A 15,581-nucleotide genomic window follows, 5' to 3' on the forward strand; every position below is an offset into this window, starting at 1 on the left:
CAGATTCTTTACTGCTGAGTTACTAGGGATTCCCATTGTAGTTACTTGCATCATTTTATAAACATTCACTTTCAAGTGAGAGGTGTATCTATTTAACAGTTTTACTCTTCTCCTTTTAGGCTGGTGCATGGCCTCTTACTCAGGCTCCTTCATCTACATTTGCAATTCCCCAGGAATTGGAAAAAAGTGTACAGATGGTAAGTGGACAGAAGATATATTGGAAGACCAAAGGAATTTTAATAATTGTCTTCATGTTATATCACTTTAAATATTTCTTCAAAGTCTTAAGGGCTCATGTGATGTAAAAACATAGTCACAAGTTATGATTATTCTGCCTTGTAGGAAGAACGTAAATGATAATAGTTTCTAGTTAACGCTTAACTAAAACAACTTGGTGGTGTCGGTTCTTTGTCAGAACGTGTCTCTCACTCTTAGTAAATTGATTATCTGTCATGAGTAATTCTAAATTACAACAATGTTGATGTTAGAAGAAAGTTTTAGAATCCAGGACTGAAAGCAGTCCTCTTCTAATTTTTCGCTTGAATGTGGAGCCGTTTTTATAATTCATTTATCCTTTATAATGGTTATTTTTGTTTCTGGGCTATAATTTGTGTAAATATATAGTAAATGGGAATTATTCTAGGAAAAAAAATGTATTGAAGATGGAAAATATAAGTAAACATGGTCTTAAAATGTGACTGAATAGAAACCTGAGAATTCTAACCTAGAGCGTTTTCAGAGACTGTGGAGACTCCATTGTCGGCAGCTGTTGAGCTATAATTCATGTACCATATGGCTTAGTCATTCCATAAGGCTGCTGTAACAAAATACTGCAGCTTAGGTGGCTTATAAACAACAGACTGATTTCTCATGGTTCTCGAGGCTGGAAGTTCGAGGCCAGGATGACAGCATGGTGGGGCAAAGGCCCACGAAGGTGACAGACTGTGACCTCACGTGGGAGCAGGAACTGGGGAGCTCTGTGGGATTTAATGCCTTAGATGAGGGGATCTAAGCACCTCCCAAAGGCCCTACCTTCAAGAACCATCACATTGGGCATCAGGATTTCAACATACAAATTTGGGGAGACACATTCAGGCCACAGCACTATACAATTCATGTAACATGGACACTTTCAGTGGTTTTCAGTATATTCACAGTATGTTCATCAGCACCATTAATTTTAGAACATTTTAATTGTTTAATTACCCTGAAAGAAACCCCCTACCCTTTAGCAGTCACTCTTCACCTTCACCAGCTCCCTGCCCGCTCCCCAGCCCTAGGCAGTCTGCTTTCTTTCTCTGTAGATTTACCCGTTCTGGACATCTGTTGTAGTGCTATGTCATACATGGTCTTTTGTGACTGCCTTCATTCATTTTGCAGAATGTCGCGGTTTATCCATGTTTTAGCCTATGCCAAATACTGCCAAATAATGTTCCATTGTATGGAGTCACCACATTTTATTTACTCACCCAACATCAGTTGATGGGCGTTTGAGCTGTTTTGATCTTTTGGGTGTATAAGTCATGCTACTCTGAACATTCATGTACAAATTTTTGAATGGATGGATGTGTTTCCATTTCTCTTCCAGCTGACCCTTTTTGATTCTCTAACTCACCAAACAAGCCTTCTTATTTCTTGATTGGATGGAAGTTTAGGTAGCCTTTTTTTTTTTCTAGCAAAATCTTTATTATCCTTTTCATTAACTTTTTATTTTATGTTGGAGTATAGCCAACTAACCAGAGCTTCCCTGGTAACTCAGCTCTTAAAGAATACACCTGCAATGCAGGAGACCCTGGTTCAATTCGTAGGTTGGGAAGATCCACTGGAGAAGGGATCGGCTACTCACTCCAGTATTCTTGGGCTTTCCTTGTGGCTCAGCTGGTAAAGAATCTGATTGCAATGCAGGAGACCTGCATTCGATTCCAGGAAAAGAAAAAGGCTACCCACTCCAGTCTTCTGGCCTGGAGAATAAGTGGACTATATAGACCATGGGGTCACAAAGAGTTGGACATGACCAAGCAGCTTTCAGTTTCACTGCCAACTAGCAATCTTGTGATAATTTCACCTTCATAGCCGATTAACAATCTTGTGATAGTTTCAGGTAAACAGTGAAGGTGACTCAGTCATACGTATACATGTATGCAAGAGGCTTTCATTATCTTTCAGTAGTCTTTTATTTGGGCAATAACTTGAGCTTGTGAACCTCAAGGTATGCATATGTTATTTAAAATGAAAACGGAGAGAGTTGCCTGGAAACATACACACTACTATATGTAAAACAGGTAGCCAGTGGGAATTTGCTCTATGACTTAGGGAGCTCAGACCAGTGCCCTGGAGGAGTGGGATGGGTGAGAGGTGGGAGGGGGTTCCAGAGGGAGGGGACATATTTATACTTACAGCTGATTCATGTTGATATATGGCAGAAACCAACACAATATTGTAAAGCAATTATCCTTCAGTTAAAAATGAATAAATAAAAATAAATTGAAAATGATACTTCATTACACTGTTTCCTAGAGAAGTTCACAATGTGCCGTTTGAATCTTTGAATTACGTATGTTTTTGTTTCTTTCAAAATAAGGATTATAAATCAAATAACAGTGTAAGCTTTGGGATCATAAATCCTGGTTTTACATATTCTGTCATTTACTGTGCTCTGTGACTCAGGGCAAATAACTTTCTAATTTTCTGTTAACTGATGATACTAATACTCAGAGTGCTGATATGAAGATCAAGTGAGATGTGTAAAGTAAGTACTCAGTAAAAGATAGCTGATAGTAGTTAATGCTAACACTGATGGTAGTGGTAACAGCAGGCTAGCATAATATGAACAGTCAGGTATATTTTAAGATACCATGCATAAGGTAGACTTAGAAGACTGACCGGCCCCTCACCTTTAACAGTCTTAAAACTTATTTCTTCTTAAGAGCCTACTTTGCCAATTGAAATTAAAGGAGAAGTTGGGGGCAGAAATAGTAATAGTTTCCTCATAACTTTGTCATTCTTTTCTTTCTCCTTGAAATAATTATTTTCCAGTACTTATTGGAGTACTGGAATAAACCCCTTAAACTTTGTTTATTAACATATGACCACCCCTAGGTTCCAGTGTCCTTACTTACAAACAAAAAGCGAGTTTCTTTCTGACTGTAAAATCTTGCTTTCAAGAAAATTGTTTTCTCCATTTGAACTTTCTTTCAGTACCAGTAGAGGGAGTTTGTCCTTTTTTTTTTTTTTTTTCCTGCTGCTGCTGCTGCTAAGTCGCTTCAGTCATGTCTGACTCTGTGCGACCTCATAGACTGCAGCCCACCAGGCTTCCCCATCCCTGGGATTCTCCAGGCAAGAACACTGGAGTGGGTTGCCGTTTCCTTCTCCAATGCATGAAAGTGAAAAGTGAAAGTGAAGTCGCTCAGTCGTGTCCGACTCTAGCGACCCCATGGACTGCAGCCTACCAGGCTCCTCCGTCCATGGGATTTTCTAGGCAAAGTACTGGAGTGGGGTGCCATTGCCTTCCCTGGGCTAGTAAGTCCAATTTCAGTATCATTTTCTCACTGTAGATTATGTACTAGCTCTTTAAAAAGAACTCTCTACTTTTTGGACTGATGTTCCACATTCAGTCAGAGGGAGGAATTTTTTTAATATCAAAGCTATGTTACTAGAATGTTTAATTTTCCACAGTAGTATCAACAAAAGGATACAGAGTCAAGACTGATGCTTTGCTTGTATTAGTGTTTTACTGTATGTGGAAGTTAAATCATGGTGGTCACTTTTGGAGTAACTGTTGACACTAGTCAACCGGTCCCTTCAACAAGGGTATATGATATAGGAGACTAGAGATGAAGGTATGATTTTATTATTTATATTTTCATATTGAAATGTGCACAGTAATGTTTTTCGCTTAGTGCTTTATGGGCTTCTCTGGTAGCTCAGCTGGTAAAGAATCCACCTGCAATGCAGGAGACCCCGGTTCTATTCCTAGGTCAGGAAGATCTGCTGGAGAAGGGATAGGTTACCCACTCCAGTATTCTTGGGCTTCCCTTGTGGCTCAGTTGATAAAGAATCTACCTTCAATGCGGGAGACCTGGGTTCGATCCCTGGGTTGGGAAGATCCCCTGGTAAAGGGAGCAGCTACCCACTTCAGTATTCTGGCCTGGAGAACTCTGGATAGAGGGAGGAGCCCGCAGGCTACAGTCCATGGGATCACAAGGAGTCTGACATGACTGAGCAACTTTCACTTGTATTTATAAAGTTCAAATTGATATCATTCAAAACAGTAATTTCTGAATTTTTGCAAAAAGTCAGATTTGCAGGACTGTGGTTTGGCCGTGAAAACCACAGACCAAGTTGTAAGTGAAAAGGGCTGGTCTGATATTTGCATAATCTTTATTAGGAGCTTTTATTTTGCGTTTTCTTATCTATAAAATGAGTAAATATACTCTGTGGGCTCTAATGTCTTTTTCTAACATGAATTTTCTTTTTGCTCTTTTATTGTAGTGATAACCAAGTAAGTTAGGTTGTCGTAGCTGAAAATAATTTGATTCCTTTTTTCTTTTTTACAGTTTGAATTATTTTACAGCCAGCATTTCAGTGGAAGGAAACTTACATGGTTACACTATCTTTGTACAGGTAAAATGCATTTAATTATATCTAGTTTAATGAAATTTACCTGATAATGATTATGTTAAAATTTTGGACAGAGATTTCTTAGAGCCTAATTATAGTTGTCTTTTTTTTTCTTTTCTAATTATAGTTTTTAACCTTTTCTTCTTCATCTACCTTTCTGGTTACCTTTAAAGCAACAATAAAGAAGTCCACATGCAGCACTTTTAATAGTGTGCTGCTGATACAGAATTTCTGAATTTTATAATGGTTTCCTACATTTCTGTAACAAACCACTTTTTATAGATATTTGGAATTTTATTTAGAAACCCAGACTTGATGAGTCAGATACTCTTAAAAAACCTGTTCTTTCTAGATATGCCAGACATTCTCAGAAAGTTCATTAATTATTACAGCACCACAAGGAGACCTAACCATTTGATTTTTATTTGTGGTACTGTAGTGAACTACTGTAGAAAATGCTTTTTCCAGAATGTCCCAATTAACTTCCAGTACTTCCCAGTTTTAGAAAAGTTTAATCAAAATCTAATCATTTCCTTAGCTTCTTCCTGGAACAGTGGGGTCGACTTATTGGAAAGTAGAATTAATATTTTGGGTGGTGAGAGCTTGTATGTAATATTGCTCTGAGCTGCCTGAAGATGTGAGCCAAAGCAAACACTCAGAATTTTGTCTACTTTTGCTAAAGCTATGCTTTGAAAAGTGCATTGAATCAACTTTCAGTTTGTATAAGAAGGAAAGGATATCCATGTATGTTAATGTCTCTTAGAAATAATACAGGAAAATCTGATTAGTTGCCATACCTTTGTCAGGAAATTGACTGGAGAAATTTCTGGTGGCTCAGTGGTAAAAGAATCCACCTGCCAATGCAGAATATGCAGATTGATTCCTGGGTTGGAAAGAGAAACATAAGTACCATTTATTTGATTACTTTATATTTGAAATACGATGTCTCATTATGTTAGTAATGCATATTAGTACGTAATAAATAAGCATAATGCTGGAGACCTGGGTTCGATCCCTGGGTTGGGAAGATCCCCTTGGAGAAGGAAATGGCAACCCACTCCAGTACTCTTGCCTGGAGAATCCCATGGATGGAGGAGCCTGGGGATATAGTCCATGGGGTTGCAGAGAGTCGGACACGACTGAGCAGCCTCACTTTCACCTTCGCTTTCAATACATATTTATACAAGTGTATCTTTAGTGAACAAGCTGAGCATTTTAATTTTTCAGTTGTTTGTGAAATAAAGAGATGTTTGCTGATATTCTTAGTATGTGGTCACTTAGTAGTTGGCTTTTAGTTTTATACCTGTTGTGAGTTTTTATATTCTCATTTAGTAAATTGGTTTTAAGGAACAATACATTGCTGGACCAGTGTTTTAATGTACTTGAATTAAAGTTACTTTTACTTTCCCTAAATATCTTGGGGAGTTTAAACTCTCTTTGCAGTTACCTCAGCAGTAATCAGTCCATCTCTTCAAGTAGTTTTAATGAGGAACTTAACTTTTTGATGTTTGGAAACTAGGTGTATTAAGATATTGGTGAGAATATCTCTTCAGGGGTCCTGATCACTCCTGGCTGGAGCATCCACTGGTGATCATGGCTTGAATCGGGTTCTTACTCCTGGTTGCAGATCGATGACACTCTGTCATGCACTCAGCAGTTTAGCAGCTGACATTGTTCTGTAAGGAAAAACTTTCCGCTAGAGACTAGGTTGCTGATAGGTAACAAGGGAGAAACTCAGATGAAAGTGTTTTGAGAGTTCTGCCTACTGTTTATTCTGGCAGCTGTTAATATCACTTGAATTATGGTTGGCTAATTTTTCAAGTATGTGTGTATCAGAATGTTTTATTCTAGTTTGGAGTCTCTCACAGTTTCTCAGCCTGTTCTAAAGGTTAAATGACCTCTTTGTCATTCTCCTTTCCTGTTTACCCAGCAGTAATTAAGTGAATCATCCAGATTTCGGGTTTTCTTCCCTGCCCCACATGCTCCTCACCCTTTCCCCAGTCTTTTCAGCTCTGAGAGGATTAACAAGAGAATGGTGCTGGAAAAAGTGAGAAGTCCATGTACCCCTGATACTAATAATGTGTGGAAAATAGCAAGAAAACTAACAAGTTTTCATTTTTTCTCTAAGAGTTGCAGATTTGATTTAATTGCGTTGTCTCCTGATGCTCTCTGCGTTCTTGTGCCAGAGACTCACTCTGTTTCCAGACCCTTGGCAGTACGTTGCAGCATCTTTGACAGCTGGGTGATGGTCCTAGCTTAATCATCTAGATGCTTGAGGCATTATTTTATACTTTGTTTCTGGGATATGATCGAGCAGTCATTGCACAAATGGTCTAATGCCATTTATGCGGTTTATATTTTTGCCTCTCAACCACATTTCCTAAACTTTAATGTTGAGATGAAGCTCTTAAAATGCTCTTTATACTAATTGTTAGTAGGACAATCCTAATGGTAATATTCTTAAACTCTATGTGAATTGGATATTCCCATTAATTATTAAAACCTCCTTTTGTGGAAATTCAGAGATTAGAATTTTTTTTTTTCTCTAGGTGTTCAAATAATTTTGAAAAACATTTCTGAGTGTTAGTTTTTTTTTTTTAAAGTTGAGGCAAAGTACAAGTTAGAATAAGCATATCTGTCTGGTGATAGATAGTAAGTTGGAGAATTGACTTATTGCCTGTAAATTCTTTAATTATATAATGAATGAAATATATATTATTAAATAATAAAAGAAGCACAAAATCTTGACCAGAGTTGCTAATTATCACCAACAGAGCCTTTGGGGTAAGTTCATGTAAAATTCAACTTTCTTGAGTTAAAATGTAGAACCCAAAAACCAGATCTCATACTGATTTAGTTTATAAGTCAGTAAAAGTCAAATAATGCAGGATGTGTATGTGCGTATAAGAGAAAGAGAAATGCAGTCACTAAACCCCAACTTTGTGCTCTAGGAAGAGATTCTTTGACTTGTAGTAACCATTTCTTGTGTTACAAGTGCGTATCTGTTTGACAGCAGTGTTGGCTACAAGCTCTTCGGTGAGCTCACCCACCACCCCCGTGCCCCCAGATGGATAGAACTGTAGTTGACCGAAGCCTGATGTGTTTTTACAGCTCTCAGGGTAGTGTAGGGTCTAGAACATTTTTATTCCATCAACTGTTTCAACAAACTTGTTCAGTTGTGTCTGGCTCTTTGTAACCACATGGCCTGTGGTCCATGAAATTCTCCAGGCCAGAATACTGGAGTAAGTAGCCTTTCCCTTCTCCAGGGGGTCTTCCCAACCCAGGGATCGAACCCAGGTCTCCCACATTGCAGGCGGATTCTTTACCAGCTGAGCCACACGGGAAGCCATATGGCAGAAAGCAAAGAAGAACTAAAGAGCCTCTTGTTGAAAGTGAAAGAGGAGAGTGAAAAAGTTGGCTTAAAACTCAACATTCAGAAAACTAAGATCATGGCATCTGGTCCCATCACTTCATAGCAAATAGATGGGGAAACAATGGAAATAGTAAGAGACTTTATTTTGGGGGGCTCCAAAATCACTGCAGATGCAGCCATGAAATTAAAAGACGCTTTCTCCTTGGAAGAAAAGCTATGACTAACCTAGACAGCATATTAAAAAGCAGAGACATTACTTTGCCAACAAAGGTCCATCTAGTCAAAGCTATGGTTTTTCCAGTAGTCACGTTTGGATGTGAGAGTCAGACTATAAAGAAAGCTGCTTTTGAACTGTGGTGTTGGAGAAGACTCTTGAGAGTCTCTTGGACTGCAAGGAGATCCAACTAGTCCATCCTAAAGGAAATCAGTCCTGAATATTCATTGGAAGGACTGATGCTGAAGCTGAAACTCCAGTACTTTGGCCACCTGATGCGAAGAACTGACTCACTGGAAAAGATCCTGATGCTGGGAAAGATTGAGGGCAGGAGGAGAAGGGGATAACAGAGGATGAGATGGTTGGATGGCATCGCCGACTTAATGGACATGAGTTTGAGTAAGCCCCGGGAGTTGGTGATGGACAAAGAGGCCTGGCATGCTGCAGTGCATGGGGTCGCAAAGAGTCAGACACCCAGTTCAGAGCAACTGAACGGAACTGATTTCAACAAAATAATGAATCTGCCTGTTTGTCTCTCCTCACATTTGTGTTTGTTTCTAGAAGATTACTGGGGAAAAAAACTTAATTTATGAGACAAAATAACATTGTTATAGTTAAGCAGAAATTATGCTTTAGCCAGAGCTGCAATAGAGGTGTCCTCATAGTCATGAACCTTCCCTGGGGTAGACCAGATAGACACACAGGAGGCAGTTGTGGTAGCAGACTGTCTTCTCTTTTTGTCTGTTTCTCTTCCACCTCCACTTTTTACTGTTTTTTCTGCCCAGGTCTTAGCTTTCCTATTAACTGTTTGATAGCTTAACTGTGATTATATTGGATACCCCAGACTAATATCCCTCCACTCAATTCTCCCTCGTCCCCCATCCCCTCAGCAAACAAATGCTACATTGCTAGCAGGAATAACTTTTCAATAATTAAGTTCTTGGTTCACTCTTTCAAGAGAAAATACTGGAAATAATTATTTATCAGGTAATTTTGGAATGCTTCTTTGAGTGATCAGCTTATTGTCACAATTTTGTCTTAATTATAGGTGAAGTTAAAATGAACTATTTGGGTAAACCATATGTAGCTATGGTTACAACATACCAAATGGCAGTTCTTCTTGCCTTCAACAACAGTGAAACCGTCAGCTATAAAGAGCTTCAAGACAGCACTCAGATGAATGAAAAGGAACTGACAAAAACAATCAAATCATTACTCGATGTGAAAATGATTAACCATGATTCAGAAAAGGTATGGGGTAATACTTTAAGAAATTTAAGTATTATAAACATTAAAGCTTCATGGGACCTTTGCAGTCTTAAAAGTAAGGTTATGATCGTTAATGCCCTTTGTACTTTGTAGCGCTTGAAAGCCGCGTTACTTCAGGCTCTTTCAGTGTCTCAGAGAAGGCTCCGTCAGTTGGTACTCAAGTGCCCTTTGTTCAATTTTATTTGAAAATTATTTAAGAGTTGGCATCAGAAGGATTCTGATTAATTGAGGTTTTAAAACTGTAGTCTGTCATAAACTTTTCTGGGCTCTTCTGTGTGTTTAGTTAATGTTTGATTACATGGTTCTGTGATAGGAAATGACAGCTTATTGATGTCTATTCTGTGCGTATTTACAACATGTAACTCCCGTCTCCTGCTGTCACTCTCACATTTAATTTAGAGTCCTAAACTCTAGGATTCAGCTCAGCCCCATATAGTTTTAGTGTCTGTCCTGGGACTAGCAAGCTGATAGTACATTTCTTTTTTTCTTTATAACTTTTTTCCCCTAGTAACATGTTTTTGTTTTTATAGTATCTCATAGATATTTGAATAGTTAAAAAAGCAACAGATGTGGGTTCAATCTCCTGTTTGAGATTATCGTGCCTGTAAGGAAAACTTCTTGCAAATGATGTTGTGTTTTTATTCTACTTCATGGCCTACACCGGTTCATCTTGCTAAAGATGACTTTTGTAGCCTCTGAATGGCATGCATGCTGTAATTCAAATCAGGCTTTTCTTAATTTTGAGAAATGATTAATTTTTCTGACTTCAGAAACTTAGCAGAATATTGAATTAATAAAGTTTTAATTAAAAAGCTTTTAAGCTTAAAATTTAAGTTTAAATTTTTAAGCTTAATTAAAATGCTTAAAAAGGTAAGTATTTTTCTAAACATATATATTTTTGCTGCTCAGTAATGTACAAAATAAATATTGATAGATATTATGCACATTAAATGGGAAATACAAAGCTGTCATTTCTTTAATAGACTTTTTGTGGTTATTACTGAGGAAGTGCCATCTGCCAAGTGCTCCATGGTCCTGCTGGTGGAGAAATTCCAGTGTATGACAAAAGTGGCTTTCTTAAGCTCAATAGAGCTTAAGAGCTAAAGATTGGCTTTACAACTTCCACTTGAGAAAAGACCACTGGCTTCTGGCAGAGTGGATAAAATGTGCTTTAGGGGGTAATGTCAGAATTACACTCGGTGGTAGGGAAGTGAGCTTGTGTGCCATTGAAACCAATTGGCTTCTATCATTAGGTTATTTTTAATTGGTATTTTGTTATTGTAATAGTGTTCAAAAAATTTTGGTTAATTCGGTTTTTCAAAATGTAATGGAAAAATTATGAGCCTTGGTATTTAATAAAAATTAAAATGTTAAAATTCTGCTAAACATTGGGCCAGAAAAAGTTTTGCTGAATCTAAGCTGATTAAAATTCTATCAAGTATAAAATTAGGAAAGAATTGTTTTCTCTTTCATGATTTGACAAAAGACAATTATTTTCTCTTAAATAATATTTGTAATATAAGAGATTATGAGAGTTCAGTGTTTTTTGCTTGGTCATTATTTAACTTCATGGCGTGTTATTTGCAGCAGTTGTTATTTGATGATTTTATTTTTATAAGTGTAAATGAATTATTTTTAATTATAGGAAGACATCGATGTAGAATCTTCATTTTCATTAAATATGAACTTTAGCAGTAAAAGAACAAAATTTAAAATTACTACGTCAATGCAGAAAGACACACCACAGGTAAGTGCTTTCTGATGTCATTTCTTTTGTAAATATTTAAGCATTGGACTTTACAAGCAGTAACATTGAGACCAGTGCAGAATTTTGCACATCAAAATTAGGATACATCTTCTCTGGTTTATTCTTTCTATTGACTGGCCTCACAAACAGTATTTAGATTTTAAAAACAGTAGTATAATCTTTGGAGAAGGCAATGGCACCCCACTCCAGTACTCTTGCCTGGAAAATCCCATGGATGGAGGAGCCTGGTAGGCTGCAGTCCTTGGTGTCACTAAGAGTCGGACACGACTGAGCGACTTCACTTTCACTTTTTGCTTTCATGCATTGGAGAAGGAAATGGCAACCCACTCCAGTATTCTTGCCTGGAGAATCCCAGGGACAGAGGAACTTAGTGGGCTGCCGTCTATGGGGTCGCACAGAGTCAGACACGACTGAAGTGACTTAGCAGTATAATCTTAGGAAAAAGGTGTCATAGTTTAGTCATATTTGCCCTTTTGTTTTTTCTCCCAGTTTTATTGAGATATAATTGCCATACATCACAGTATAAGTTTAAGCTGTACAGCATAATGACTTGATTTACATACATCTTGAGATGATGATCACAGTCGGTTTAGTGAATATTGATCATCTCATATAGAGACAAAATTAAAGAAGTAGGAAAAAAACTTCCTTGTGATGAGAACTCAGGATTTACTGTCTTAACCACTTTCATGTATAACACACAGCAGCATTAATTATATTTTTCATGTTGTACATTACATCTCTAATACTCATTTTATAATTGGGAGTCTGTACCTTCTAACTGCCTTCATCCAATTTTCCTCCCCTCTCCCACCAACCCCTGCCTCTGCTAACACCAAATGTGATCTCTTTTTCAATGAGTGTGTTTGTTTTTGAAGTATAATTGATGCTACGTTAGTTCCTGTTACACAACATAGTGATTTAGATCACCACGAGAAGCCTAGTTACAATATATCACCATACAAAGTTACAACATAAATTTCCCCACACTGCACATTTCATTCCCAAGACTCATTTATTTTGCTGCTGGAAGTTTATACCTCTTCCTCTTCCTCACCGATTTTTCTCTTTCCCCCATCCCCCTTCCAACCACCTGTTGATTCTTTGTATCTGTAACTCTGTTTTGCTATGTTTGCTCTTTTTTTTTTTTTAGATTTTACGTATACATGAAACCATGGAGGCATGTCTTTCTCTAACCTATTTCACTCAGCATAATACTCTCTAGGTCCATCTGTGTTGTCACAAATGGCAACATTTTATTTATTCCTTTTTTATGACTGAGTAATATACCGTTGTGTGTCTATACACCACATCTTTTTATCCATTCTTCTATTGATGGGCACTTGGATTGCTTCCGTATCTTTGCTGTTGTAAGTAATGCTGCAATGAACATAGTCATATTTGCTTTTAAGTTTTATTAAAATGTATGGATTCGTTTTGTATTCTTTTCTACCTTGAAGAAATTTCTACCTTGAAGAATAATGTAATCTCTCATATTTTTCATTCATAAAATAAGGGAAAGTTTTGCAACACATTTCTTTCAAAGAAAAACTGTTGAAAATGCCTTCAGGCTTCCCTGTGCAAATAAACTGCATGGAGATCATGTTAATACTCAAACTGTGATGAGCTCGTAGGTCTGGAGTAGAGTCCGACCTGGGGTGAGCCAGTGTGCGCCGTGAACTTCCCCTGTGGATGTGGTGGTTCTTCTCGGGCAGCCTGTTCGTGTCACTGGGGGTTTCCTTATTGCTTCCCATGTGCCACCCTGACCTTGGGCTTGAGGCAGGTTGTGAAGGTCTCAGATATGTCAGGCGCCTCTGGGAACTTAACTCCTCCCCCGAGGTCAAATGTTAATCAGTTGCTATTCAGTTTGACCCCTAAAATGGTCAAGATCTCATGCCTATAGGCAATGGTGATAACATGTGCTATTGTATTTTATCTGCTGTGAGATCCCTGTTAATGTGGCACTGCCTGCTTCTGTGCCTTCCCGCCATTGTCTTCCCTTGACCTCCACTGAGAGAGGCCCTTCTGGCCCAGCCTTCCTGGCTTCTCTGCTTGAGTCAAATGGAGCCCTTCCCAGCTCTTGCCCTTGAAGCTTGATCCAGTATCCACTTGGAGCCAGTTGCTAAAGTCTGCAAGCTTTGTGGTATAAGTGTTTACTCAGTCATAGGTCCATGGTCTTGAGACATTACTCTCAGTAAGTAACTTATGAGTTCAGTGTCGTAAGGAAGAAATGCATTACTGAAGTAATGTGTCACTTAAGTTCTACTTTCTTGACTATTTACACTGAGTACAATGTACAGTAGTGTTCATTTTTTAAAAAATAGCCTCCCCACTTTAACTTGAGAAATTATATATAACTTATAGGTATTCTGTTGGTAATGGTTATGTTATATTGGGCACATAATTGTATAGTTTGATTCTCAGTATTGATTGGAGATTTATTTAAACTCACAAATAAAAGGAGTTAAAAACAAGTGCAATGACTGAGGGTCTCCTTTGCTTTTTATGGGCTTCATAAAACAGGAAATGGAGCAGACGAGAAGTGCTGTAGACGAAGACCGGAAAATGTACCTCCAGGCTGCTATAGTTCGTATCATGAAAGCGAGAAAAGTACTGCGGCATAACGCCCTTATTCAAGAGGTAAAAGGGGAACGTCCTGAAGACTTCTTGGCAGAGGGTATTAGAATTAGGCATGTTTCTTTGTGAAGATGATACAGAAACCTGTGACTCCTGTACAGCATAAAGAAATGCTTTTTGTTTCTGAAGGGAAACAGTGCTCATAAATCCAGTATTAAATTCACGTTTAGATTTAGAGGTCTGAGCCTCGTGTCCATTTATTGAAGGAGGTCGACCGTGTCCACCACTCACTCATTCCTTGAATTCGCGCGTCTCCCGTTTGGTGGAGCACTGTGCTAGTCGCCATGGGGTGCACACCAGCTCAGGACATGGCTTCTGCCCTTTGGGAGTTCAGTGTCGTAAGGAAGAAATGCGTTACTGAAGTAATGTGTCAGTAAATATAAAATTACACTAATGTGCCACAAAGAAAAGGGATATGGTACAATGAGAGTGTACACAGGTCTTGACTCAGGGGGTGTTAGGGAAAGCTTTCTTGAGCAGGTGTTCTTTCAGCTAAGAGCCAGAAGTTGCGGAGGGATTAAATGGAAACTTGAGGGCGTGTATGAATAAATTAATTAGTTTGTGATTTGATTTAGTATGTTATTAGGTTTGGCTGTATCTGTACCCTTCACCGTTTAAATTCCTTCATAGCCTCAACGTTAAGACTATTCCCACAGTTTGCATGAAAAGGTATTTTTGTGCATTGCATCAGAGTTGAACGAAGTGCTCCTGGTGAGAAGAGCATTTTTATCATCCGCCTCTCTCCCACAGGTGATTAGCCAGTCAAGAGCTCGGTTTAACCCTAGTATCAGCATGATTAAGAAGTGTATTGAAGTCCTGATAGACAAACAGTACATCGAACGCAGCCAGGCGTCCGCAGATGAGTACAGCTACGTCGCCTGACGCGGCGTCCTCCAGCGTTGGTGTGAGAGGTCGTTGCCGTCAGCGTCCGGTGTGTCCCCGTGGGAGAAGGCAGGCCTGTGCCTCCATAATTTGGTCATTTGGCAGCCCCTGTTTCTCTGCTGTTTACAACATCACCAGTGCCACGTCATGAGCGTCAGAGAAGATGCCTAGAGATATTTCAAGCTCATGTCATTATGACATTTCTTAAAACTTTATTAAAAAAAAGGATGAGTGAAGTATTGCTGAAATGTGGAAATCCGGCTGGGTACCATGCTTTTTCTCCCCTTCACGTTTGCAGTTGATGTGTTTGTTTTTTTTTTTTTTAATGTATCTTAAAGGACATAAGATTAAAAAAAAAAAAACCTAAATATTGTAATATGACAGATAACCTAATAATTGTATCTACATTAAAATGACAAACATGATATTGCTGCTTGTCAAATAAAAAAATAAAGAAATAGAATGCCTTTTTTATGTGGATGGAGTATCACAATGCTCAGAAATGTCCGTGAGTCCTCGTGTTCCTGTTTAAATCCTACATGAAAACATCTCAGTTATTGTTTCTGAATGCCTTCAGCGTAAAGGATGCGTTCAGCATAAGTGATGCTTTCTTTTTATGGATTAGAACTACATTGGATGTGAGCCTCGTGAGGAGTGAGGCTGTGATTCTGTTCGAGTTTCTGGTGGTGTCCTGCTGCAGCGCAGAACCGTGAGCGAGGGGACTTCGGGGACCCCGCGTCTGGCTTAGAAAGCGCCGTCATTCCCAGGCTGTGTTACTCCTGTCTCCGAGGTGCATCAGTTCTAATGAGGTCTGATGC

The 15,581-nt window shown here is 38.6% G+C and overlaps 1 protein-coding gene across 4 annotated transcripts in view; it reads left to right on the forward strand.

Moving 5' to 3' along the window:
- Window positions 1-15,230, forward strand: part of CUL2 (cullin 2) — a 71,461-nt gene extending 56,231 nt beyond the window's left edge. For all 4 annotated transcript variants that reach the window (XM_070380957.1, XM_070380955.1, XM_070380958.1 and 1 more), the window contains 6 exons: window positions 120-197; window positions 4,557-4,623; window positions 9,256-9,458; window positions 11,122-11,223; window positions 13,768-13,884; window positions 14,632-15,230. In XM_070380957.1, coding sequence (XP_070237058.1) covers window positions 120-197; window positions 4,557-4,623; window positions 9,256-9,458; window positions 11,122-11,223; window positions 13,768-13,884; window positions 14,632-14,763 — 699 coding nt within the window. In that variant the 3' untranslated portion in view covers window positions 14,764-15,230. The remainder of the gene's footprint in view (window positions 1-119; window positions 198-4,556; window positions 4,624-9,255; window positions 9,459-11,121; window positions 11,224-13,767; window positions 13,885-14,631) is intronic.
- The last annotated feature ends 351 nt before the right edge of the window (window positions 15,231-15,581 follow it).

The sequence above is a fragment of the Bos mutus genome, chromosome 13 (assembly GCF_027580195.1).
Source record: "Bos mutus isolate GX-2022 chromosome 13, NWIPB_WYAK_1.1, whole genome shotgun sequence".
In the NCBI taxonomy this organism is placed as follows: Eukaryota; Metazoa; Chordata; class Mammalia; order Artiodactyla; family Bovidae; genus Bos; species Bos mutus.